We start from the raw sequence: 22534 nt of genomic DNA on the forward strand, positions 1-22534 counted from the left end.
AATCAAACATGCAAAATTTACTTCAGAAACAAATATTCAAGAAACAGATGAACTTTCCACATGAATCATTTAAGACAAACGCATAAAGAACAAGACATTTTGTGATCCCATGACATTCAACTACTCCAGCTGTAACAAAAAGACTTGGTCAGTTATTGGCACTTCCTTTTCCTACTGCCAATATTCTAGGAGCTTTCTGTCCCTCCTGAACAAGAGAAATTCAAAGTAATCCATGCACCTAGCAACTCCAAGACCAGGTAGCACATTCCACTCTACCTAGGGTTAAAAAAGGACTGAATAAAAGTCATCATAATATTTTGTTTAGTAGGTCCTACTCTTCTTCTCTTACCAAGATCAAAGCCTTATTTTCCTTCTTCAGAAAACAACAAAAAAAAAATCTACACCCACAGCCTAGTTCTGCTTCTTATAAAGACAAAGTAGTTCATGAACGCTTACAACTGGCTCTAAAAATATGAGGAGAAAGCTAACAGGTTTTAAGAAAAAGGCCTTGAAAATCCATTTTTTTTTAGAACCATTAAATATAAAGCATCACCTATTGATTGTGTGCTTAGAACAGAAATATTACCTGAAATATTGTCTACTGTGGCAAGACCATGTTTACAGTGATTTTTGTGTATGGTAACAAAAAAATTAAGTTATTCACTCAATATTTTTTCAAACCTCAGTGAAAAATCTTGATTTCTTTTAAAATAGCATGCCATTATTACAAAAATTATGAAAGAATAAAATTTAAAAAAGACAATCTCTCCTAAGAAAGCTAAGCTAGTTCATAAGCCAATTTAAACAATTACTCAAAAGAATTTAAGGACTCTCAAAATACACTCAATTCAATTAAAATAATTTCATAAGAATATTTAGCCTTATTTAATTCTTAAAAACAGTTACAGTACATTATTTTGCCAACTAATAGTTTTCCTCAACTGCAAAACATAAGCTGGAAGCTAATTACATTGCACTGAAATACTACTAAAGAAGGGTTTCTAAATAGAGGAAAAGAACAAAAATATTTTAACTTTATTGCTAATAAATGTGTAAAATTAATTGACATTTAATAAAAATAAGATTTTTAGATTTAGGATGTCATAACCAAAGCTCTGTGTCAATATTGTGGTGCTATTTGAAATAAAGTATTAAAAATTTAGTCTCTGACAATGCCTATTATCTGGATATCCTCATTATCTTTAAAAACTTCTTAATTTCTCAACTGTACTTTTTTTTAGTTGTACTCATCTAAAGTTTTAGCCTTAAATTTAACCAGTTTTGTCTTAGAATGATGATAAAATCATAAGAGAAGAAACAAGAGTTTAGAAACTTGAGTTCCCCCAGGAAACAGGTCTGAGGGGGAATGTCTTCATCCTCAGTCTGATTTTTATCATTTCACAAGCATTGTACCTGTAAAAAGGAGGATCACCAACATACTTATAACCAACACATATTCAGAATGTATCAAGAAAGATTTTCAGTGAAAGTGCCCATTACTGAGATCTACTATTTTTGATTAAAAATTTCCAGGTCATTAATTTTTAAGGAACACCATAGACTCTTCTGACCCTGCTCCTCACCTCAGCTTTATGAAGGCATACAAAGCCAGTATTAGGTCAAGTATTCCTAAAAAAAAACCCTCCTCTTATTTATATAAGCTCTCAAAACTCAGATATTTTTGTAAATTTCACAAAATTAAATTCCAGACACTTTCCAATTTTTTGAACTAAACTGCAGCACTTTTGCCAATGATTGGTTGAGAACTTTACATCAATCTAATTTATCTAATTCTACAGTAATCAAATTGCTTTCCGTTTCTCTTCCTCTAGATATATACCACTTGGAATTTACACATCTTAGAAATATCATATTCTTCAAAATACATAGCAGCACTATTGATGGTTAACACATAGGTAATCAATTCCGTCCAGCCCAATTATTTTGGATATGCAGTGAAACAGTGGGTGACAGCGTACACTACCAGCTTTTGGCAACTCACAGGTATGCTGCAATGCACTGAAAAGCAGCTCAGGATAACAAGGTGTAAATAATAAGCCTGCTCACAACCTATTCTGACAACTAACTAATCACCATGAGGTTTTGTTCATTTCAAAAGCAAGTTCTTTTCAACAAATTGCTTTTCCTTCTGAAGGTTTGTAGAAGTGGTGAAAGTACTAAGAAAAGAAGCACCCAGCTGACGATTCTGTTCAATCACCAAGTAGTGTAAAATGGTACAAGGAGGATTTTTCATTCCCCTACAATTCACATTTTCAAAGACAGATATGCACCAAAAAAACCCACACCTCTCTTTTTGGAAGAAAGTTATTTAAAACTCAACATCAACATCAGAGCCTGCTTGCTTGGCTAAGAAAAGAACAAGAAAGATATTCAAAGCCTTAAAACTAACTTATCTGTTACACAGCACTTTCATTTGAACAATTAAGACAGCTTCAGAGCTACTTGTTCCAAATCACAAAGCAACTCAGTTGCATTGGTTGCCATTTCTTCGGTCTCCAGCTGAAGTAGCTCAGATAATACAAAACAAATAAAGAGCTGTGAGCACCACTGAGCTCACAGGGCATCACAGTGAGAGGCACAGCCATCCCATCTCAGCTCGTGTGATGCTCTCAGAGGGAGCCTGAGATCAAGCCAGGAGTGTATCAAATTATCATCAACACATTAGTACCTAGTTAAGACTCTCACAACTAAGAATTCACTTCTATTGCCAAATAAGCTTCGCATCAAGTTTCAGCATGACTGCTTAACACATCCATGATTTTTTTCCTTCTTCCAAGTCTACAGGTAAAGGAATTCAAGAGCTACTGTGACCTTATATATGCAAGTATACCATATTATACCTGCAGTAAGAGAAGACTGATTTAAGACTACTATTATCTCAATGCACGTATTTAAATATTCATTTCAGAGTCAGAAGTGCTGAAAAACTCAAGAAATAGACAGGGTAGAAACGTGACCAAAACACACGAGACCAAAACACAAATCAGAGACTAAAAGTGACACGTCCAACAAGCAAATACTGTAAAAAAAAATTATTATGTAGTAGTACAAAATCTTCATGCCCAAGAAAGGCTAGAAGTTGAAAATAAATGTGAACTGAAATACAGTGTATATTTTTAACAGAACATATTACTAAGAACTGGAAAAACACATTTTGAGAACATAATAAACATCTAAAAGGTACACTTTCATTTCAGTAAATCATAAATTTTAACAGAATTTGTACTGCACATCCATCTCCCACTATATTATCTCAGCAGAGCCTTTTCATTTTCACAAGTACCAGCCCTAAATGCCAGTACAGTCAGATACCCGACCAGGAAATGTAGAAGTGCTCTATCAGTTTTTTAGTTCAATAATCTTTTTTCTAGAATTTAAAAGGTTGAGATTCTCATACATGCTCATGAGAATCTGTGAGCAACCACTGTTCAAAAACAATAGCTTACAATGAAATCTAAAAGTCAGAATGACAGCAAAATTATTAGCTTTAACTGATAACAGCTTAGAAAAATAACAAAACACTGAGCTTGAATTTCAAGCTAAACCCGACAGTCCAAATCAATCATGTTTTTCACTTACTTTTTGTATCTTAGAAACTTCAGTTGCATTTCAGCAAAATCATAGAGTGTCTAAGACATAAGTAAACGTTTTATTACTTTCCCCTTCATTGCTCAAAGCAGAACACTATCAGTCAAGTACACAGAGATGCAATTACATCTCTGTAGAGAGAGTAGCATCTCGTGTAGCTGTAGCATCTCGTGCAATTTTTTACTTGTCCTACTCACATTTTCAGCAGCTTTGACTATTTTCTATTATTTCTGCAAAACATCAATATAGCTGTGAAGACCTATAGAACCAATTGTATTTTATGCTTTCACACAACTGTTTCCCAAGTCACAAATACACTGGTATCACTGCAGTATTCTAGTGAAATAAATGTTTAGTGAAGCAATTATGGCAAGAAAATTGCACAAAAACTACTTTGCCTTTAAGATTTTTTCAAATATATGCAGACACATACCATAATCATGCACATATATGTAATGCACTATAATACTTCAGGAATTAATATGCTTTCAACTTTGATAAACTAGTAAATTCTTTCCTCCTACTTGATAAGGAGCAGAATGTCTTTAAACGGAAGCTTTCCCAATAGAAGCCATGCTGCATATAACCTAACTAATACTTAGCACAAACACTATGAAACTTTTATCTACCAGAACACAAGAACAATATGCTGGGGGTAGAGCAAGAAGAGGAGTCCAATTCTACCACAGCATTTGCTTTGATAAAACAGACTTCTCACAGGATATGTCACAAGAGCTCCATAATTCTGTGGCCAGACTGAAAAATACAGCATCTCTAAATTTACCAAGTGTTATCCAAGTGACTGAAACTGCATGATAAAAACGATACTTATTATGGCTGTTTTAGAATTGAACCTGACTCCTTGAACAGGAACATCTTCAGTGTCAGAGAGATTTCTGTTACTTCAACATGAAGGAGTTGAAGAGCTGAAGAACATACTCGAATTCTGTCTGTAAGGGATGAAGATCTGACAAGATAAACTTCATGCACAAAGAAAGCTTCTAACTCATCTCTGTCTTGCTGTCCATAAAGATTGATATATTCCCCTGATGCTGTTGATTTTTCAATATATAATACAGTTTTGCAGTGGCAGCAATTCTGTCTTAGTAGTAGATGATCAGATATTTGTACAGTAGACATATTTCAAGACCACTTTTGTAGAAAGCTACAGCAACCAGCTTGAGTTTTACACAGGATAAGTGTTTTGAAATCTATTACAAGGATTTCAAGTCATAAAAGAGATTTTAATGTAAACCAGAAATCTCCCTTGATGCCTGATTAATGGAAAGACACCAGATCAGTCACAAACAGCAATCTTATGAGACAACATAATGAAAGCCCTATTCCAGAAATTACACTACCACCAAGAAAAAGCGCCCAGTGTTTTTCTGAAATGGTTGAAGGAGGATTCTTACTATTAATGCTAGTCCACAAACATCTACAATATGGACAAATATTTTCTATTATAATACTGAAATCTTCTAGCTCTCCTTGCAGTATCTAAGATGCAAGGACTTCTGCTCTGCCTTCCCTTCATGATAGGCAGCTGGAAATACTACATCACCCACAGACAGGTTTCAGAAAGAACACGGGTAAATTAATCACCTGTTAAAAATGACCTAAAAGATCCCCTTACTACAACCAAAATAAGAGAGCTCTATATCTCAAGGGGAAAATTACCATCAGAAAGACAGATAGTAGCAGCTTTTAGAAGTCCAAAGTGTAGCCCTCCGTAGTCCCAAGAACCGTAAGAATCTAATTGCTCTATAGAAGAAACAATAAACCCACACACAAGAGTGGATAAAAACACCAAATCTCTTCAACTGAGGGATGAGGGAAAGAAAAAATGCTGAAGTCTTGACTGTGCCCGTAGCAGTAACTATGTACTATGAAACACCAACTCAACACCACTGTTGATTCTCACAAATCAGAACTCACACGGATTTTTCTGTAGTTTTACTGGCATAAAAGGAACATTTGGCCAAAATAGCATATCAGAGAGAACCTCATCTACATTAACTTGTATTTTACTTTGTAATTGGAGCACTAGCCAGCAGAGGGGGCACAAGTTTACAAAATCTGTCCTGGTATGAGGTGATCTGAGTAGCAAGATAAAACTGAGGCATGGTCTATTTGCATATTATCTCAAAACTGTATACCTAAAACCCCTAAATGTAATTTCATAGCTATAAATAAGAAGTATTTAATCACTGAATTCTAATTTCTTAATATAACTATGTTTAATCCAACAGTTGATTCATGGTTTTCTGACCCAGGAGCAGCACATACTCTATCATTCCACTTCTCCATTTGGTTGCCCATCTTTCGGAAGGCTCAGCCATAAACATTCAAGTGCATTACATACACACTTCTCTCTTCTTCTGAAGGTAAAAAAAAAAAATTTTATCTCAAATCATTTTGTCTTTTGGAGAAAACCTTAAAAACAGAGTTTTAAGAAAGTCTGCTAGATTTCATCAAGGTCTGAACTCATGCTTCCAGTAACCCACCACCTTGCCTCCTAAGGAAATGGAAAATGCTGTTCAAGCAGTAATGATTTCTCCTGCACTAATTCACACTGTGAAAGTCAATGTATCAACAGCAATGATTTTACAGTAATGATGGTCACCAAGAGAGATCTTTCCTCCATGAGGTGAAGGGATTACAAAACCTAAGTTCAGTTACATACAGCTGTCCTTCTCTATAGACTACAGCAAGGTTATCAAAGACAAACTAATTTGCCATATTCTAGAGAATTCTTCAGTTAACTACATTACAAATACCTAAGAGTTACTACAACACCCAAGATACACACCAGTTTCTTATGTGGAATATCTGTGAAGGATTACGAGGTAGTTACATGGTTTTCACTTCATCCCTTACTGGTACTACAGATTAGCAGTAGATGGAAATTTTTACACACAGTTAGGACATTTAGTGGCATGAAACTTTGTGTATTTCAGGCAACTAGAACAAATCAGTTGCAGGTTTAAAAAAAAAAAGTCAGCAAAAGGTTTTCAAAGCAGAACAAAATTGTAACAGCAGACTTCTTCTAAAGCTGAGCCAGAGATCAAACTCTTCAGTACATCAGTTACAGAATATAAGAATGGAGAATTCTTGAAACAATCATTATCTTCATAACACAGGTTACCTAAGTTCAATTTAAGAAAAGAAAATTTAAGGTACTTAGGAAAATAAATGGGATGAAAAGAACTAATTTGCTTCTTCGTATTTTGGTCCTAAGCATTATTTTCAAAAATCTTTACAAAAATAACTATTCATGGGTTCAATGAACTACTGATCCTCCAAACATACACCATCTTACACTAGCCATGCCCAGTCTGAGAGCTACAAAGTAAAAACCAAAGAACCAGTCAGATATCACTTCTACAATTAGAAATACTAGAGACAAAACATCTGAACTGCACAAAAAAAAGACAAACCCATTTTCAAAAGTAAAAATGCCACAGAAATATATTTAACCATATCAGCTATTAGCTTTGCTTGAGCTTGCAAGTGTGTGTTGTATAGGAAATGACTTCATTGCATATCCATCTTGAAACATGTAACAAGAAAATTCTGTGCTTGGTATCATTTTTATAGATGCTCATAACTTTATACATTCTGGGTTTCCAAGTCTGGCACTGAATGTACTGCTTAAAGACTATTTAATTGTGCAACTTCAGTCATTTTGGAATTCTGTCAAAAAGTCTGTGCCAAGAACAAAACCAAAACTAAAAAAAAAAAAAAAAGCAACTCAAAGCAGCCTGAAAAGGAGATTCAATGCAAGAACTGATCATCTGGAATACAAAATCTCCATATCGAAGAGTGCACATGTGAAGACAGAAGGTGTATGTCAAGGAAACAGTTTAAGACTGTTCATGTTGAACAATAAAGGAATGATGAATACATGGTAGAATTTACTTAGGCATCAAGCTTAAAACCTCAAGATACCCCAATGTCTTTTTGTGCATAAATGTTGGGATAGAAGTCCCAACATTACTAAGTGAGAGTTTTCAAAAATTACAGTTTAGTATATAGGTTTGTCCTGTTTCTTTCATTTAAGAACAGATTTAATTGAGTTTTAAATATCATATTATATAAGTAATAACTGCTTGATTAACTTCTAAGTGCTCCAATTTAGAAAAGGTCCTTGCTAAGTTTCAAAAACAATTCAGTCCTATCTTTCACAATTACGTGACAGTCTCAAAAAAAAGTCATAAACATTTCATATATAATGAATTGCAGCAAGTAAATGAACAGTGAAAACCAGCATTAGAATGAAGAAAAAGCCACTAACATTCAAAACATTTAAGTACTTACATGACAGATATATGTTAATCCCACAAAGGAAAGAACTTTAGTTCTCTGAAATTAAATTAATTGAGCTATGTAAGCAGCAAAAGCAACTGTGATCACAACTTGGACCTTATTTTTAATATAATGGAAATTCTCAGTTAAAGAAAAAGATGCACCTTATCAGTTAGTTACAGATTAGTAATTGAATCACTATTTCAATCACCAACAAATCCTTGCAGTTTTTGAAGTTATTTGAGCGAATATAGTAGATGCAAGTTGCTAAAAATAGGTTATATTTGAGCTTTTATAAACTTTTTTTAAAAAAGATAAAATAATCAGCCATACCAAACATAACTTGAAAGTCCAAAGACTCTGGGTTCATGATGATTTTGCTCATACTTCCTAAAAATATTTCTGAACATTTTATTCCAAATATAACTGACCTTGTCAAGTCCTGGATCAAGTCCCTAATTACAGCTGCCTTTCAGTTTCACAGCAATGACTTTACATAGCTGGTCCTGGCTCAGTCAGTGCAATTCACAGTGCTAAGCCAGGTCCCTGTTCTCCATATACTGGAGAAAGGTAATCAGTCTCCTACAGTTGCCAACACGCTGAGTAGAGAAAACACACAAAAACCAAACAGAACAAAAAACAAAACAAAACACATCCAACCAAAATACATACCACCAATGGGAAAGGACAGTTGTGCACAAAAATCTCCACACCTTTTTAGAGGATTAACAATCCAGACAACTGACAAGCTGACTGAAAGTAGCTTATTGACCTGTGAACACAGGGCAACTCTTCTGAGTAGCTTTCCCGACTCGCCCACAATTCCCTCCTTGAGTTTATCACCAATAGAGCAGGAACAACTTAGATGGTTTAAAACAAATTCTGAACCACTGGAGTTCATAGTCCATCTTATTAATCATTCCTTGATCCATCACTGACTTATTTTACTACATCGAGTCACACTCACAACTTGAGGCAAGTTTGGCACAACTATAAACACAACTATAAACACTGTAAGTTCCAGACCAGAGGAGGTACCTAAGTTGAAGATGTCTTATATATAGATGCATACAATCAAGTTGGCATTCTGGAATTCAAAGCAGAGGCGGGGAAGTGGCGGGGGGTGGGGCAGGGAAGGGTAGAACTGTTGAAGAAAGAGATGGCCACTTTTCACTCCTTCTGTATACAGAGCATTACAATACAATGTCACTGCCCTAAATTGATTCCAATGATAATTACTCTGGATTTGTTCAATCTACCTCTGAAGTTCAAAGCACAGAACTACATTAGACATAATAAACATTTATCTGCTATTTTAGTTACCTACCACTGTAGTACTGCAAGATCCACAGTGACCATCCATGTTAGAATAACTAGAGTAGGATCAGATTTTGACAAGTTCTCTGTTTTCTCATACAACCAGAAATCTTATCTGTTCAGTGTCCAATAACAGTCATTCAAGGTTCCTGAAAAGGTTAGTATCATATCTTGCAGCCAGCAACTTCTTACCTGCCTATTTTAATTTAACCATGAGCACTAACTTAATTTCCCCACTGGAAAATTCAGGCTTAAATCTACAGTGGACCATAGATTCATGCAAGCTAGGGCAACTCAACTTAGGCAGAGATGTTATCCCTAGAATGAAAACAAAAAGTGCTTAGATAAGACACCTGATTTCTCAGTAATGTATGACTTGAAATTGCCTATACATTTTTGAAAAATATAGTCCACTGGGGTCAACTTGATGGTATTGGAGTGATTAAATAAATCCCTTCCATCTTTTTTGTAAAATATACTGGCAATTCGGAAACCTGAAATCCTGCTTGCTGTTAATATTCACAATTACAAGAGTAAAAATATACTGATACATAGAAAATACTTCACAAATGTGATATCCTTTCTAGACCTCACAGAAATACTACAGAATCATCAGAAATCTTACAGTTCACAGGTTAGTTCATCTTAAAAAAAAAAAAAAAATCAGGTATCTTTTAATACATATGAAAGATCCTACATACACATAAAATCATTACCTCCTGATGCAGCATTCATTTTTCCTTAAATGAAACTGGTCTACACTTTGGAAAATTAAAATTAGCACCGTAATCACACAATGAAAACTGGACATTTAATGAAGAGTTCTGTATTAGTTAAGATAAAATGCTCAGAAATTACATGAAATTCCAAGCTGTTACATAAACAGGTGAAAACAACTTGAAAAAAGGGCCAGACCATACGATGTTAAAAATCACAACATGAAGTCTAACCATTAAGTCTTCAAGTGGGAGATGCAGATATGAGAATATTGTATGAACCAAAAGACTATGTTGTTCATGGTACAGAATGTACCTGAAGAAGAAAGCAACAGCAAGCAAGCTCTCAAGCCACACAACAGTTTCAACTGAGTCTCCCTTGAATTAAAAGTCAGATACATTCAAAAGTAACATTTCTTTCCTTCAAGCTTCAGAGATATGGACTGTCTACAACAGAAAACCATGACTGAAAGTAACTATTTAATAAGTGAAAACAATCTTAAAGAAAATAAACAGTGAAAAATACTAGCAAAAAAAACCACCTTGTATTTCACAAGATAATCACTCCTGGCTCATTATCCATGGGTATTTGTACTGCCCCTCTGACAACTGGTTGTGATGTAATGCAAATACATTTCAAAAAGACAAGAACACTTCAGCTATGGGAGCACCCAAATAACAAAGGTTAGCATATCCAAGGAGGCTATAATGACCTGAAGCAAATAAATGTTTCAGAAAGTCAAGCCAAGAGATAAAATTTTGGTGCTCTTAACTGTCCTCAGACTTCCTCTGATGACTTTTTAGTGAATCCAAGAATATCAGCCACAGACAGACATCTATCTCATCTGCTTAAGCTCTGGCAGTGCCAGCTCATCTGACACCCTAAAAATCAAAGCCACAATGAACATGTGGCACTGCCCCTTCCAAATCACATTTAAATACTAAGCACCTAAAGATTCAAAGTGGTCAGAGCACATTCAGAACATGAAGTACCTTACTTCTTTCTGCTACGGGAACAGACTGATGAGATTGTTTTCACTTGAAAAAATAAAGTACTTTGCATAAGTTTGTATTAATTATTTAAAAAATACACTGGATTAGAATTAAAAATGTGATTTTTCAGAACACTTATTATTGAGACTTTCACTGAGTTTTGTTGTGCTGGCAAGGGTGAACAGCAAAGCAGTTCCACCTCACAATGTGAAAAAACACTTCAGGAGTGCCTGTTGTAGATCTCATTAAAGGTGTTTATAAAACAAAACTAACTAAAAATTATAAAGATGTCAAGGGTGGACAAGATGGTATGTTTAAATGTTACAGCCTAAAAGGTATATATATTCAAACCAATATGCTTAATTTCATCATGTAACAAGTGAGAATGGTTTTCACCTGCACTTCACACATAGCTCTTTGACATTAGCAGGCATATAGGTTTATGTTAAAACCATTTTTATTCCACAGAAGACAATGAGAAACCATTTCTTACATATATTTCTGCCATGCTTAAGCTTGCTTTGTTGTTTACTATTCCCATTTGGTTTTATTGGGGAATGGAAGCAAAAAAAAAAAAAAAAAAACAGAACAGAACTACTCTAGAAGTGCAAACTTCTGCCTTTACCAACATAGGAAGTGAACTGCCTGTGCAACTTTGCCAACATGATACAAAGCAAGAAATGCTAACCTAAACTTTGCTTGGATAAGCACATAAGCAAGGAGTCAGCCTACAATGTGTGACTTAAAGCTGTCTTGTGCCTACAAGGATGATTAAACTTGATCTCCTAGGTATGTTATTTACCTGTATTTGGAATACTGTAGAAATTAAGTCATTATGGCAAAGCACGCTGATCTATACAGACCAATGTTAAGTTCTACTGTGTGAGCACATCAGCAATTCTGCTACTGTAGCTATGAATGGGTCTAACCATGTATTCAGAGAGAACTATGAAGTAGCAGTTAACCTAGGATTGTATTGTTTGATGGTCATATGTGGCATGAATAAAACACCTGGGAAAAACTTAAGGTGTTTAAAACAATGCCAATGATACAGGATACCTTTCAACTTCCAGGTCAGAAATATCTCCTTCCGGCCCTCAGCATATTTTTAAGTTCTCAAAATACTCTTTATCAGTTGAATTCCATTTGGATTTTAGTTTGTCTCAATATTTCTTAGTTATACTTCTGTTCATATGTGAAATGCACCATAGGAAAAAAAAAAAAAAAAAGGCTTTCACCAAGACTGCACACAGCCTGGTAAGTCATCCAAACAGTTTCATGCATTAGTCTAACTTCAGGCAGCACTGTGAATGAAAAATCCTAAGTCCACTTGCATTACAGAAGTGTTATGGTTGACTATTCTGTTGCAAAACAACTAAGTTAGCATGAGGTGTTTTACATCAAACTTCTTACTGAAAAGCACTCTATCTGTAGTATTAAAACAAAATTTTACCCCCCAAAAAATCTGTAAAAATACCTTGATATATCAACTCAACCACTTTGAAATCCACTCAGATACATGTCTTTTAGCCTCTCAAAGTTTATTCTATGCAATACTGCTGAAAAAGACAGGAGACCTTCATTCCCCAAATAATGAGCAAGGGTATCACATGGGGTATCAGAAAATCAGAGCTTTAGCAATTTCAAACATCCATCACTCTAGTTTTGTCAGTGCTGTGTTGGTCCTTTGCATGTGAGTATCAAAACTCTATTGAAAACTATATATTGCCTCCTATAGATTCAGTGCTTAATCTTCAAAATCTCACTGCCAACTTCAAATAATTGAAGTACATTGATGGTTCATTTTAACCATCTGTTTACCTTTTTAACATAACAGTAGCTATACTTTCCATGTTTTCTGTTTCCACAGAAAGACAATTATTAGCATTTAACCCTTCTATCAAAGATTACAAACTGCACATTTACTTCACTCAAAACTATTTAGTTAAATTGTGATTATATATGTACTGCTGAACAAACCACGGCTGTAAGACTTAGGAGTGTATTCCAAGAGGACAAAAAAAAAAAATCTGCTAGTAAAAGGCTAAGTATTTCAGACTACCTGAAATAATGGAGAAGCTTTACTGGAGAAAAATAAGAGAAGTCAATTAGCTAAGTGCAAACTGGGTTAATGAAGTACAACACTTTGTATGACAGTAAACGCTCCCTGAACTTCATGTGTTTAAACTGCTTTCTTCCTGAAGACATCCCAATCCTGTATTTTTTCCTAAGCTCGCCATAAATGCAGAAGGTGAGAAGGACTGCTATTTTTAGCGAAGGCTAAAAGCTGACACCCTATTTGAACATTCATTCTTCTGCTATCATAATCATCCCAAAGCATACTATGGGAGGAAAAGCTATTATTGGATTCAAGCAGTATAATACTGGATTTATCAATCTCAAAGTGCTACAAAAATTAAAGAAACAGTCACCGTAAAATATGTGTACTTTCCAAAACCTTTCTGTCTTGACAAAAGCCTTCACAAAAATCTGGATCTACCAATCCTGCCTAGGACAAAGTGTTTGTAAAGTCTTAACACAGCATTAATAGTAGCTTTTGAAAAAAATCTTGCAGTTGCTTAACAATCTTAATGTATTGACAGTGTTCCTTTAAGATCTAAATGTGAGATAACTCAATCTTTGAGTAACTGAGTCAGTACTTATTTACTTAATTAGTATGATAAACAATCATAATAAAAAGCCAAACAATAAAGTTGCAAGAAAATACGAAGCAGGAGACTTTCTTCAATTTCAGAATGACCATTCAGCCATCACTCTTTTTCAGGATGTCAGCTGATGGAGAACTCTGGTCAACTTTGAAAGAAATCAAGTATAGTGAGTCACACTGCCATTCAAACAAAAAGTTCATTCTCAGTAGAGGGACAAGATATCACAGCGTTGGATGACATAACCAGAGAATCCCATCAACCTTCTACCATGTCTTGTCATTTGCATGTATAAGAAAAGTGTTTTACAATTCAAACATGTGAAACAAGTGGATCTCGGCAAATATCTTAGCAGTTTGTCAGTACACTAAAATACAAGCAAGATAGTCAAAAGGTCTTAAGCCAAAAAGACTTCCCACAAAAAAAAAAAAAGGTTCTTAATAAAAGTTTGTATTTGTTATGTCATGTAATATCACACCTAAGATAGTCTAAATGTTGCTTTTTTGTAAAATATCTTCTCCTCCCACTCTAAGGTAATCATTCTTCAAACACCTGCCTGCTATATTTTAGTTAACCACTATTTTTGGTCTGAATATTTGCAGGTGCTTTAAAAAAGAGAGAATCAGCACTTGATGTTCTGACTGAAAACTATTTCAAATGCAAGTGAGCATTCCGATCACTTTTATTTTCCTGAATTTTGAAGTTTCTCAGACTATGTATGGTTAAATACCGATTTATCTGGAGCCAATTTTAGGTAGCAGACAACGTAAACTGAACAACAGGAAGACAGGATAAAAAGACATAGTGTTGAAAGACCAATGTGAAGTTGAGGACAGTTAACTACCCTGGATCTCACCCTGCAAACGCTGGAGGCCCAATTAAGTGCTCTGGAATTCTATCTGATTTATCTAAAAAAAAATGCTACTTTGATTAGAACAGCCAAAATGGGAACCTGTGACTTCAGCAGCAGATGACCCGGCACTTGTAATATATTCATCTATTTTTGCAGACACTAAAAAGAGTTAGGATTTCTATTTAGTCACCTGACTGCACATGTGAACACCTCTTCAACAGTCAGCTCCACATGTGGAATGGAGCAGAAAACATGCATAAGCATGGGTGGGTTCAAGCCCAGAGAGCCTTATAACCAAAACAGATCAAAGAAAAACTCTTTGCTTCACAGAAAAAAGGCAATATTACAGTAATGAACACTACCTGTGAGTTAAAACAGTCATGACAACTCAACTGCCCACTTGATTGAGTAGTTGAGCACAGCTGGTTCACTTAGAGCAAATTATTTGATGTGAATTAGAATAATTACCAGTAGTAATGGGAAAGAGTAAGTATTCTGTGTATGTGCCTACAGTGGTTAAGCGTTCAAAAAGATCCATGTAGCTCATGTAAGTAAACAAAAACATCAAAATATGGGGAAGATTATACACACATGTATGAGGACAGCAGATGGTAATATAAAATATAACCATGTGTGGAACTAGCACTTTTTTTTTTTTTAGTTTCATCACTAAATTGGCATTTTAAAAATGTTTAAGCTCACTTGATCATCTAGTGGCAAAGCATTACAATGCAGCATGACAAATTTCCTTCCCAAACAAACACGGCATGTTATCACACAGACTCTGCATAGACTGGAAAGGGGAGGGGAAGTAAAGGACTTATGTTCACAACTGCATTTCCATATTAAATACCAAGAGCAGTAATTAAACCTCAGATAGTGAAGGAAGCATCACATCCAAATAGCAAACAAGAAGGGGAGATTCAAGTTATTACATCCCATGTGAAAAATACATGTTAAACTTTGTCCAGTACTAAAAACATCCTTCAAGTGAAACAAATTCAGGCTTTGATCCAGAAAGAACTCCGTACACTTCCTAAGGCACACATTTAACCTACAGTTTCTGTCTTATAGCAGCTCATGCTAATGAGCAAAAGAATGTTGGCCCACTCCAAACAGAAGCCCTGCTTTAAAGGGATAGTTGCATTAGAGATATTTAAAAAGCACAACTTCTTAAAGCTCTGGTACAACAAGCAGGTTTATAGAGATACAGGTATAAAGAGAAATGTTGTGGTAAACTCACTGGAGATAAATGGTTTTGAAAAAGCTGTGCTCCTTCCTGTACTTTTGGACATGTAGTGTTATTACAAAAATGGCTCATCTTCTCCCAAACTGTACTTAATTGATTATACAGCACTGTATAGAGAAAGCAAAGTTCTTATAACCACATCAGGCTCACTAGCTGAGGTATTGAACATAGAGTTGATACAAAAAAGTTACAGTTAAACTGAGAAGGTCAGCTTGGAGGCTATGTCACAGTTTAAAAACTGAAGAGTAACTGAAGTTAAAAAAAGGTTAGTTGGGTACCAAACTATGATCACTGTCTATTTCTTCAAGGTATCTGAGATCTGCTTATTTTTGAAGACATCCCCATACTGAGTATTTCATGAGGTGCCACTTTGGACAACTAGCTACCTCTGGGAAGTCTGTGTTTTAAGATTTTTTTCACCTATTAACAGTCAACCTACCTGCCCATAGTTGTCTATGCCAGTTACTAATCTATTTAAGTTTAATAAATCAAAAGCTGTCCTTAGGGACTGGCCAAGAGTCGTAAGTCCTTCAGCTTGAAGGTTCTTCAGTTCATTCATAAACGTTGCATGGTTTTCCTTCCAGCCAGCCTGCAAAGGGAAACGTGAGAAGACTTATTCTGCAGATACACATTTTGCTTTCCTGTTAGGCTACAAAGAGCCTTCCACACTTGCATGCAGCTCACCACAAATGCTAACGAAACAGAAGTTACTTTATATTTAATGCTGTCAAAAAAGCCTGAAGAGATGTACTCCTCTTAAACCTTAGAGATCCCCATCTATCAAACAGGCATTTTGCTCGACAGGACAAGTTTCTCTGAAGTCACCGGTGCCCAAACCTTATAACTATTTGCACCACTCCCCCAGAGCCCTTTCCAGATGGAAGCCAACTACACTGTGAAGCGACTTCCAACAGGTTCACCGTCCTCTTGTCATGTGGACCCACCACCCCCTTCCCCCGCGTGCTGCGTCCCGCCCCGGCCCCGGCGGGGCGAGGGAAGTGCCGTCCCCTTCCGAGTCCGGGCTCTCCGGGCCGAAGTCGGTCGTTCGCCCGGCTCGCCCCTCCGCAGCCGAACTCTCCTCGGAGTTGCTGTCACTTCTCCCAACTTGAATAAATATCCCCCACAGTTCATTGCTGCTCGCACACACCGCACAGGGGAGAGCGTCGGCCATGTTGATGTCAGCGCCGCCGACGGAGCCCGTGTGTGCCGCGCTGCCCGCACCGCCGGCAGCCGCGCCGAGGCGGGCGGGGGGCGGCGGGGCCGGAAGGAGGCCGGGGAGGAGGGGGGTGAGCGGGGGTTACCTTGATAGCGTAGGGAGGCTCCTCAAAAGTGACCAGCATGTACCTGTCTCCCCTGCTGGCCGGGTCCCGGGCTCGGAGCTACGGTACGGGGGACAAAGCAGAGGGTGAGCCGAGAGGCGGCGCCGCCGCCGGAGCCCCCCCTGGCTCAGCTCGCCCTCCCCTCCCTCCCTGCCCGCACACACACACACGCACTCACTCGCTCTCTCCTGCCCTCGCCCCGCGCCCCCGGCCCAGGCACCCCCCCGCTCCCTGCCGCCCCCTCCCCTCCCCGAGCAGGCACTCTCTCTCTCTCTCTCTCGCCTCCTCTCGCAAGGCAGAGCCCGGTACCTTCATGAAAGTCTCTACAGCGCCTTTGGCTATGTCCAGATAGGTGGTGCCCAGATGGGTGCGCTGGTTCATGGAGGCGGACGTGTCTATCAGGAAGAGTAAGATGGGCATAGTGCGGAGGGGCCGGCGGCCGGGCGGCTACATGGACAGCGGGCGGGGGCTGAAGGGAGAACCGTTGGGCGGGGTGGGGGGGAAAGGGGGAAGAGAGAGAAGACGGGGAACGGGAGAGGAGTAAGTGGCTGTGAGTGCTGTGCACGGGGAAGGGCGCCTCCCCGCTGCCCCTCTGCCGAGGCGGGGGGGAAGGGGGGGCAGCCCTGCCTGCCCTGCCCTCCTTTGTGTGAGGGGCCTGCTCAGCCCAACACAGGCTGGTTTGTGAGGGAGAGGCGGATAGGGCTGCGCTGCTGGCTAACCTTCCCCCCACCGCCACCTTCCTCCTCCTCTACCGCCGCCCGCCCTCCCCTCCCCCTGTTGATGTTACTCAGAAGTTTCGGGCGGAGCAGCCGCAACCCCGCCACTTTCTCGCTCTGACTGAGGGGCTTCCTCACTCGCTGCCCGCTTTTAAGACAGCCTGGGCAGGTCGGGCCCCGCCCCTCGAGGACACGTCCCTGCCCCACGTGATCGCTTTCCGGCCTCGCCATAGGGCCGCCGGTACCCGCCTCTTTAGCATATTCAAATTGGCGGGGCGGGGCGGCCGCGGCGGCCGGGGGAGCGGGCGGCGGGAGGGCGCAAGCGCAGCTGCAGGGGATGGGGGGGCGGCCGGGCGGGGGACACGGGGCAGGGCCGGGGCCGCCAGCCCTTGGAGGGACGCTCTGCATGGGCGTTTTCCATGGACAGTCTCCATGGGCGTTCTCTAGGGGCACTCTCCAGGCAGCGGAAATATGGAAGGGCAGCGCGGGCGGGAGGGACGGCGGGCTCTGCCGCCGCCGCCGGCCCCCTGGCCGGGCTGTCCCGAGGGGTGCAGGGTGGCGCGTCCGGCGGGGCAGCGCCCGGCCCGGCCGCTCGGGAGGGCGGTGTCGCGGCCCCGCGGGAGTGCCGGGCCGGGGCGGTGACTCCAGCGCTGGCAGTTTGTCCCCACCGGGAGCGGGCGGGTGAGTCACGGGGGTGGGAAGGAAGGACGGAGAGAGGGAGGGAAGGGGGCGGGCGCTGCCCCCCGCCTCGTCTCCGGCGCCGCCTCTCTCCTTGAGGCTACGGGAAGGTCCCAGCCTGCGCCCACAGCCGGTCCGTCCGGGCTGCCCTGTGCTGAGGCCAGCTGCCAGCGCAGCCTCTGAGGCCTGGGGCCGGCCCCAGTGCCGGGAGAGCGGGGGGCTCGCTCCTCAAGGGAACTTCGGCTCCTGGCAGGCACCAAATGGGCCGCCTGTCGTACCCACTGGGTTTGGGATGTAGAAAACGGTCCGGTACCATTTTGGTGATGAATTCCCAGAGACATTATCTGGCCTGTCACTCCATCCTTAGAGGGGAAAAAAAAATTGGCTAACTTTGGTTGTGACCTTTTCTCCTACATACGAGCAGAGATTAAGGATTCTTTCATCCACGCTAAGGCGCTCCAAATTTACTTCCTATAAATAATATAACTGTTTAGTATTTCCTACCAATTAATGACGAAGATCTGTGTTCTCAGTTCTTTGGTGATTTGTTGTTTTTTTGTTTTTTCCAGCAACTGAGTCTGCTGTTTCTGCTCTCATAGCCTTGGAGCAGTAACTCCAGAGCCATTTCTTAGTATAATCTGTTCAGGAGATTGCTTTGTTTCCTATCCAACTGGTATTTTGGGTTTTTTTTCCCTGATCCAACTGATGTGCTCCCACAGCCACTGCTCTAGAAGGTATGCAGCCACTGTGCTCCTTCCTTCTCCCAAGATAAAACTGGCAGCATTCTGGTTTGATTCATCTTGGTCTTCCAGGCAAGATTTGTGTCTTGTTAGGCAAGAGCTGGTTTAGGCTTTTTTTTTCTTTTTTTTTCCTTTTTTTTTTTTTTTTAGATTAATGAAAGATTAGCTTTTCTAGAAGAGAGAGGAATAGAATCACATTTCCATTACAAATTGGTATGCATGCCTTCAAGCAGCTTATTTTGGCTTTCCTGTTGGTGCTGCACCTGTGACCTGTGCCAGCCCTTCTCAGGCTTTGGAGTGAAATCAAGGGTACTTCCTTTCAGCCAGTTCACCATTTAAGGCCATTAAGGAATCTCCAGTCTCAAGGATCCTGTGAGAGCTGGGAAGGAATCTTCGGAGTCAGTGCAGACCAAAATACAGCAACTGGATTTTTTTGGAAGTAATGTCTTTTACTATGGGTATTTCTCAATGTGGATTCTGCTGGTGGCAGCCAAGCTTACGTGCACCCACTGGCTCTTGAGCTGCTTGTATCTTTCCAGCAGTTCAGTGTTAGAGCTCTAGCACTGGTGCTGGGTCCCATGACCTGCAGCAAGGCTGCTCTGGTACAGGTTCTACTGTTTAATCTGAATTCCTGCTGTTAGAGGGTGCAAACCAGCAGGTGCCACAGAGGCCCCATTGCTGGGCTGCGCTGGAATCCAGCTGCCCACCAATCCCCATTAAACAGTAAAACATTAGAACTGTCGGAGAGCTTGGTTCATAGTAGTTTTCTCTCTACAGAGGTATTTTGAGATATCTCTTTTTCCCTCAGCTCCCCACAGAAGGTGGGGAGGTATCTTCTGCAGCTTCTAAGGTCAGCAAGATTGGCTGCTGGTAGAGTAATAATTATATCCCTAAGGTGGTGGGATTCAAGTTGTTACGTAAAGGCTGCAGTGCTGCTTTAACAAGTTAGTCCTTGGGAGCAGTAACTTCATTTGGGAGTAATGTTGCCTGAGTGTATGATATTGGCCTTTGATTGGCTTCCTTTTAATTTCTAAGATAGATGCAGTGTTCAGATGTGCCACCTTCTCTCCTATTTGTATGTTGCTGATGTTTCATTGATCATCCTTTTACATGTCAAACATCATGCATCTTCTTGTAGAGCATCTGAAAAATGGGAAACTTCTGTAATGGTTCCTTCCCCAAAGTACTGGAAAAGAAGCATTTGAGAGTCCTTGCCATACCAAGAAAATGTCATGGTGAAAGGTAGTCTGGGCCATGAAGGCTTCCCATAAATCCTGAAGGGTTGTTTTGAATTTTTAAGTTTTGTTGCCAGTAAATAAAGAGAGAGGAGGGGAAAAGCTGTGTTAATTCATGATGGTAGAATTGGTCATAAACCAGCATGAATTCTGAATCATCTTTGAGCATTGCAAGCTGTAAGCACGCTGTAACTTTCTCTACCAACACAAGAGGAAGGTGAGACCAAAGCAGCTGGCCCCACTCTATCCCTAGTCCCTCAGCCCTGGTGATTACCACTGATGGAGGAATCCCACAGACAAAACTTATACACAGTTCCAATGGGATTTATACAAGGCAAACCACTTTACTGTACTTTTCTGTTTATGCTTGCTTATTGCTGTTATCTTTTTGGCCATTTGGAACATTCAGGCCTTCCCACTCCTATGCATCTTATATTAGATCCCTTACAGGGCAGAATCAAGGCTGGGTGTGTTTTTTCTGTGGTAGGCATTAGTACTTTTCTGCAGGGCAATTTGATTAATATTGAGGAAGATTCTTTCAAAGACAGGTAATCAACCCAAGCCTCAAGTGTGCCTCAGCCTCTTGATGCCAGAGTTATAATGGCTTGTACTGCTGTCAGAGTTGCATTTATAATTTGCTGAGAAGGAACAAAACCCAGTGATATTAGTTCTTATGCTCATTACTGGCAGAACTGACACTGGCAGAAGCTGAGCAGGGAGAGCAAGGCTGTCAGTGAAAACAAATGCATCTTTCTTTGGGTTTTTTTGGGGTTTTTTTTGGTTGGTTGGTTGTTTTTACATTTTAATATACAAAGTTACATCACATGTATAGTCTAAATGAGCCAGTTCTGTCTTTTCTCCTGAATCTAGATGAATTATTTCAGCAAGTTTCTGGCTGGAGGAATACTGTTGCTGTCCTGATAATGCAAAAGATTTCAGCTACTTTCATACAGGTTTGTATTTCTTGTACGTCCACGAGAAACCATGAATAGCTATGTATGTCTAAGATTACTCAATCTTCTGATCTTTAGAATGGGTGTTGTTCATTTGGGGGTAAATGAGATAGCACTGAAAATGCAAATTTGACTTTACATTTGAATACTAAGTCAATAAACCAAAAATCAAATATAAGTGTGAAAATATACCTGAAAAAAACCATCATATGAAAAACAGTGAAGGGCATTTTTTGGTTTTCTTTGAACAGCTTCTTCTCCAAGTCAATGTTTGTGAGACTTTTGTTGTATTATCACATAGCGTTCGCCTTATTTTGTCCTAAACTGCAGTCTTAAATGGAAGATGTTGTGCTAAGGACCTTCAAGCAGATCTGAGAACTAAAATTTACAGTATAACTTTCTTTTTTTTTTTTTAATTAGCTTTCTCCTTCTCATTACAGAGTATTTCCAGATCTTAGTCCAGGTTTTAATGGCACAGAGCTTCCTTCAGAATATAGTTCTGTAGCCTTTTAGATTGTCATTATTTAACTTTTTTCCCCTGTTTAAGTCTTATATTTTCCTTTTCATAATTTTATATTACTGCATATCATTAAAATATATATCTTAATACAGCATTCTGAGTTTCAATTTGTTATCTTTTAATACTTGTGTCCTTTTTAGTCTTCCTTTAGCTAAGTCCTGTGCATTCAACTTACTTGCTTTTTTCTATAAATAAAATGTTATGTGTCACTTGTCTTGCATACATGGCAATACATATTATTGGGGGGGGGTTGTTGCATTTTTTACTAGTTTCAATTCAGTGGGTTTTGACCCAGGTTTTTTTTCCCTCTTCCTGAAATTGTTACCAAAGAGAGATTTAATCTTATAATTCAGGTAGCCTAGAGAAACATATAAAACACATCCTAGACTGAGTAATTACTGAGAAGGCTGGGATCAGATAAGATGTAACACCAAATTTTTTTTCAGAAAAGTGATCTTAAGACAACTGGATTCAGTTTTTTATGTATTTTCTAGGACTTGAACTGAGAATGCCTATTTTTCCAAAATTTGCAGAGGCAGCTACCTTCCCTTGAAACTGTCCAGCACCTTTTAGAAGCTTGTACTTTGGCTTCCCTAGCACCAGAACACAGTGAAATTACATCTCTCTGCAGAATGATGACCTCTAAAAGAAGTGGCATTCTA

The 22534-nt window shown here is 39.3% G+C and overlaps 1 protein-coding gene across 3 annotated transcripts in view; it reads right to left on the reverse strand.

Annotated features, from left to right (window-relative positions):
* The window catches only part of INTS6 (integrator complex subunit 6), a 38851-nt gene extending 21071 nt beyond the window's left edge, over window positions 1-17780 (reverse strand). For all 3 annotated transcript variants that reach the window (XM_050331375.1, XM_050331374.1, XM_050331373.1), the window contains exons 1-3: window positions 17340-17780; window positions 17013-17090; window positions 16151-16300 (exon numbers count right to left, since the gene is read on the reverse strand). In XM_050331375.1, the coding sequence (XP_050187332.1) occupies window positions 16151-16300; window positions 17013-17090; window positions 17340-17450 (339 nt within the window). In that variant the 5' untranslated portion in view covers window positions 17451-17780. The remainder of the gene's footprint in view (window positions 1-16150; window positions 16301-17012; window positions 17091-17339) is intronic.
* Window positions 17781-22534: the final 4754 nt, after the last annotated feature.

The sequence above is a fragment of the Myiozetetes cayanensis genome, unplaced genomic scaffold (genome assembly GCF_022539395.1).
Source record: "Myiozetetes cayanensis isolate MyiCay16 unplaced genomic scaffold, myiCay2020 scf5-8, whole genome shotgun sequence".
NCBI classification, from domain to species: Eukaryota; Metazoa; Chordata; class Aves; order Passeriformes; family Tyrannidae; genus Myiozetetes; species Myiozetetes cayanensis.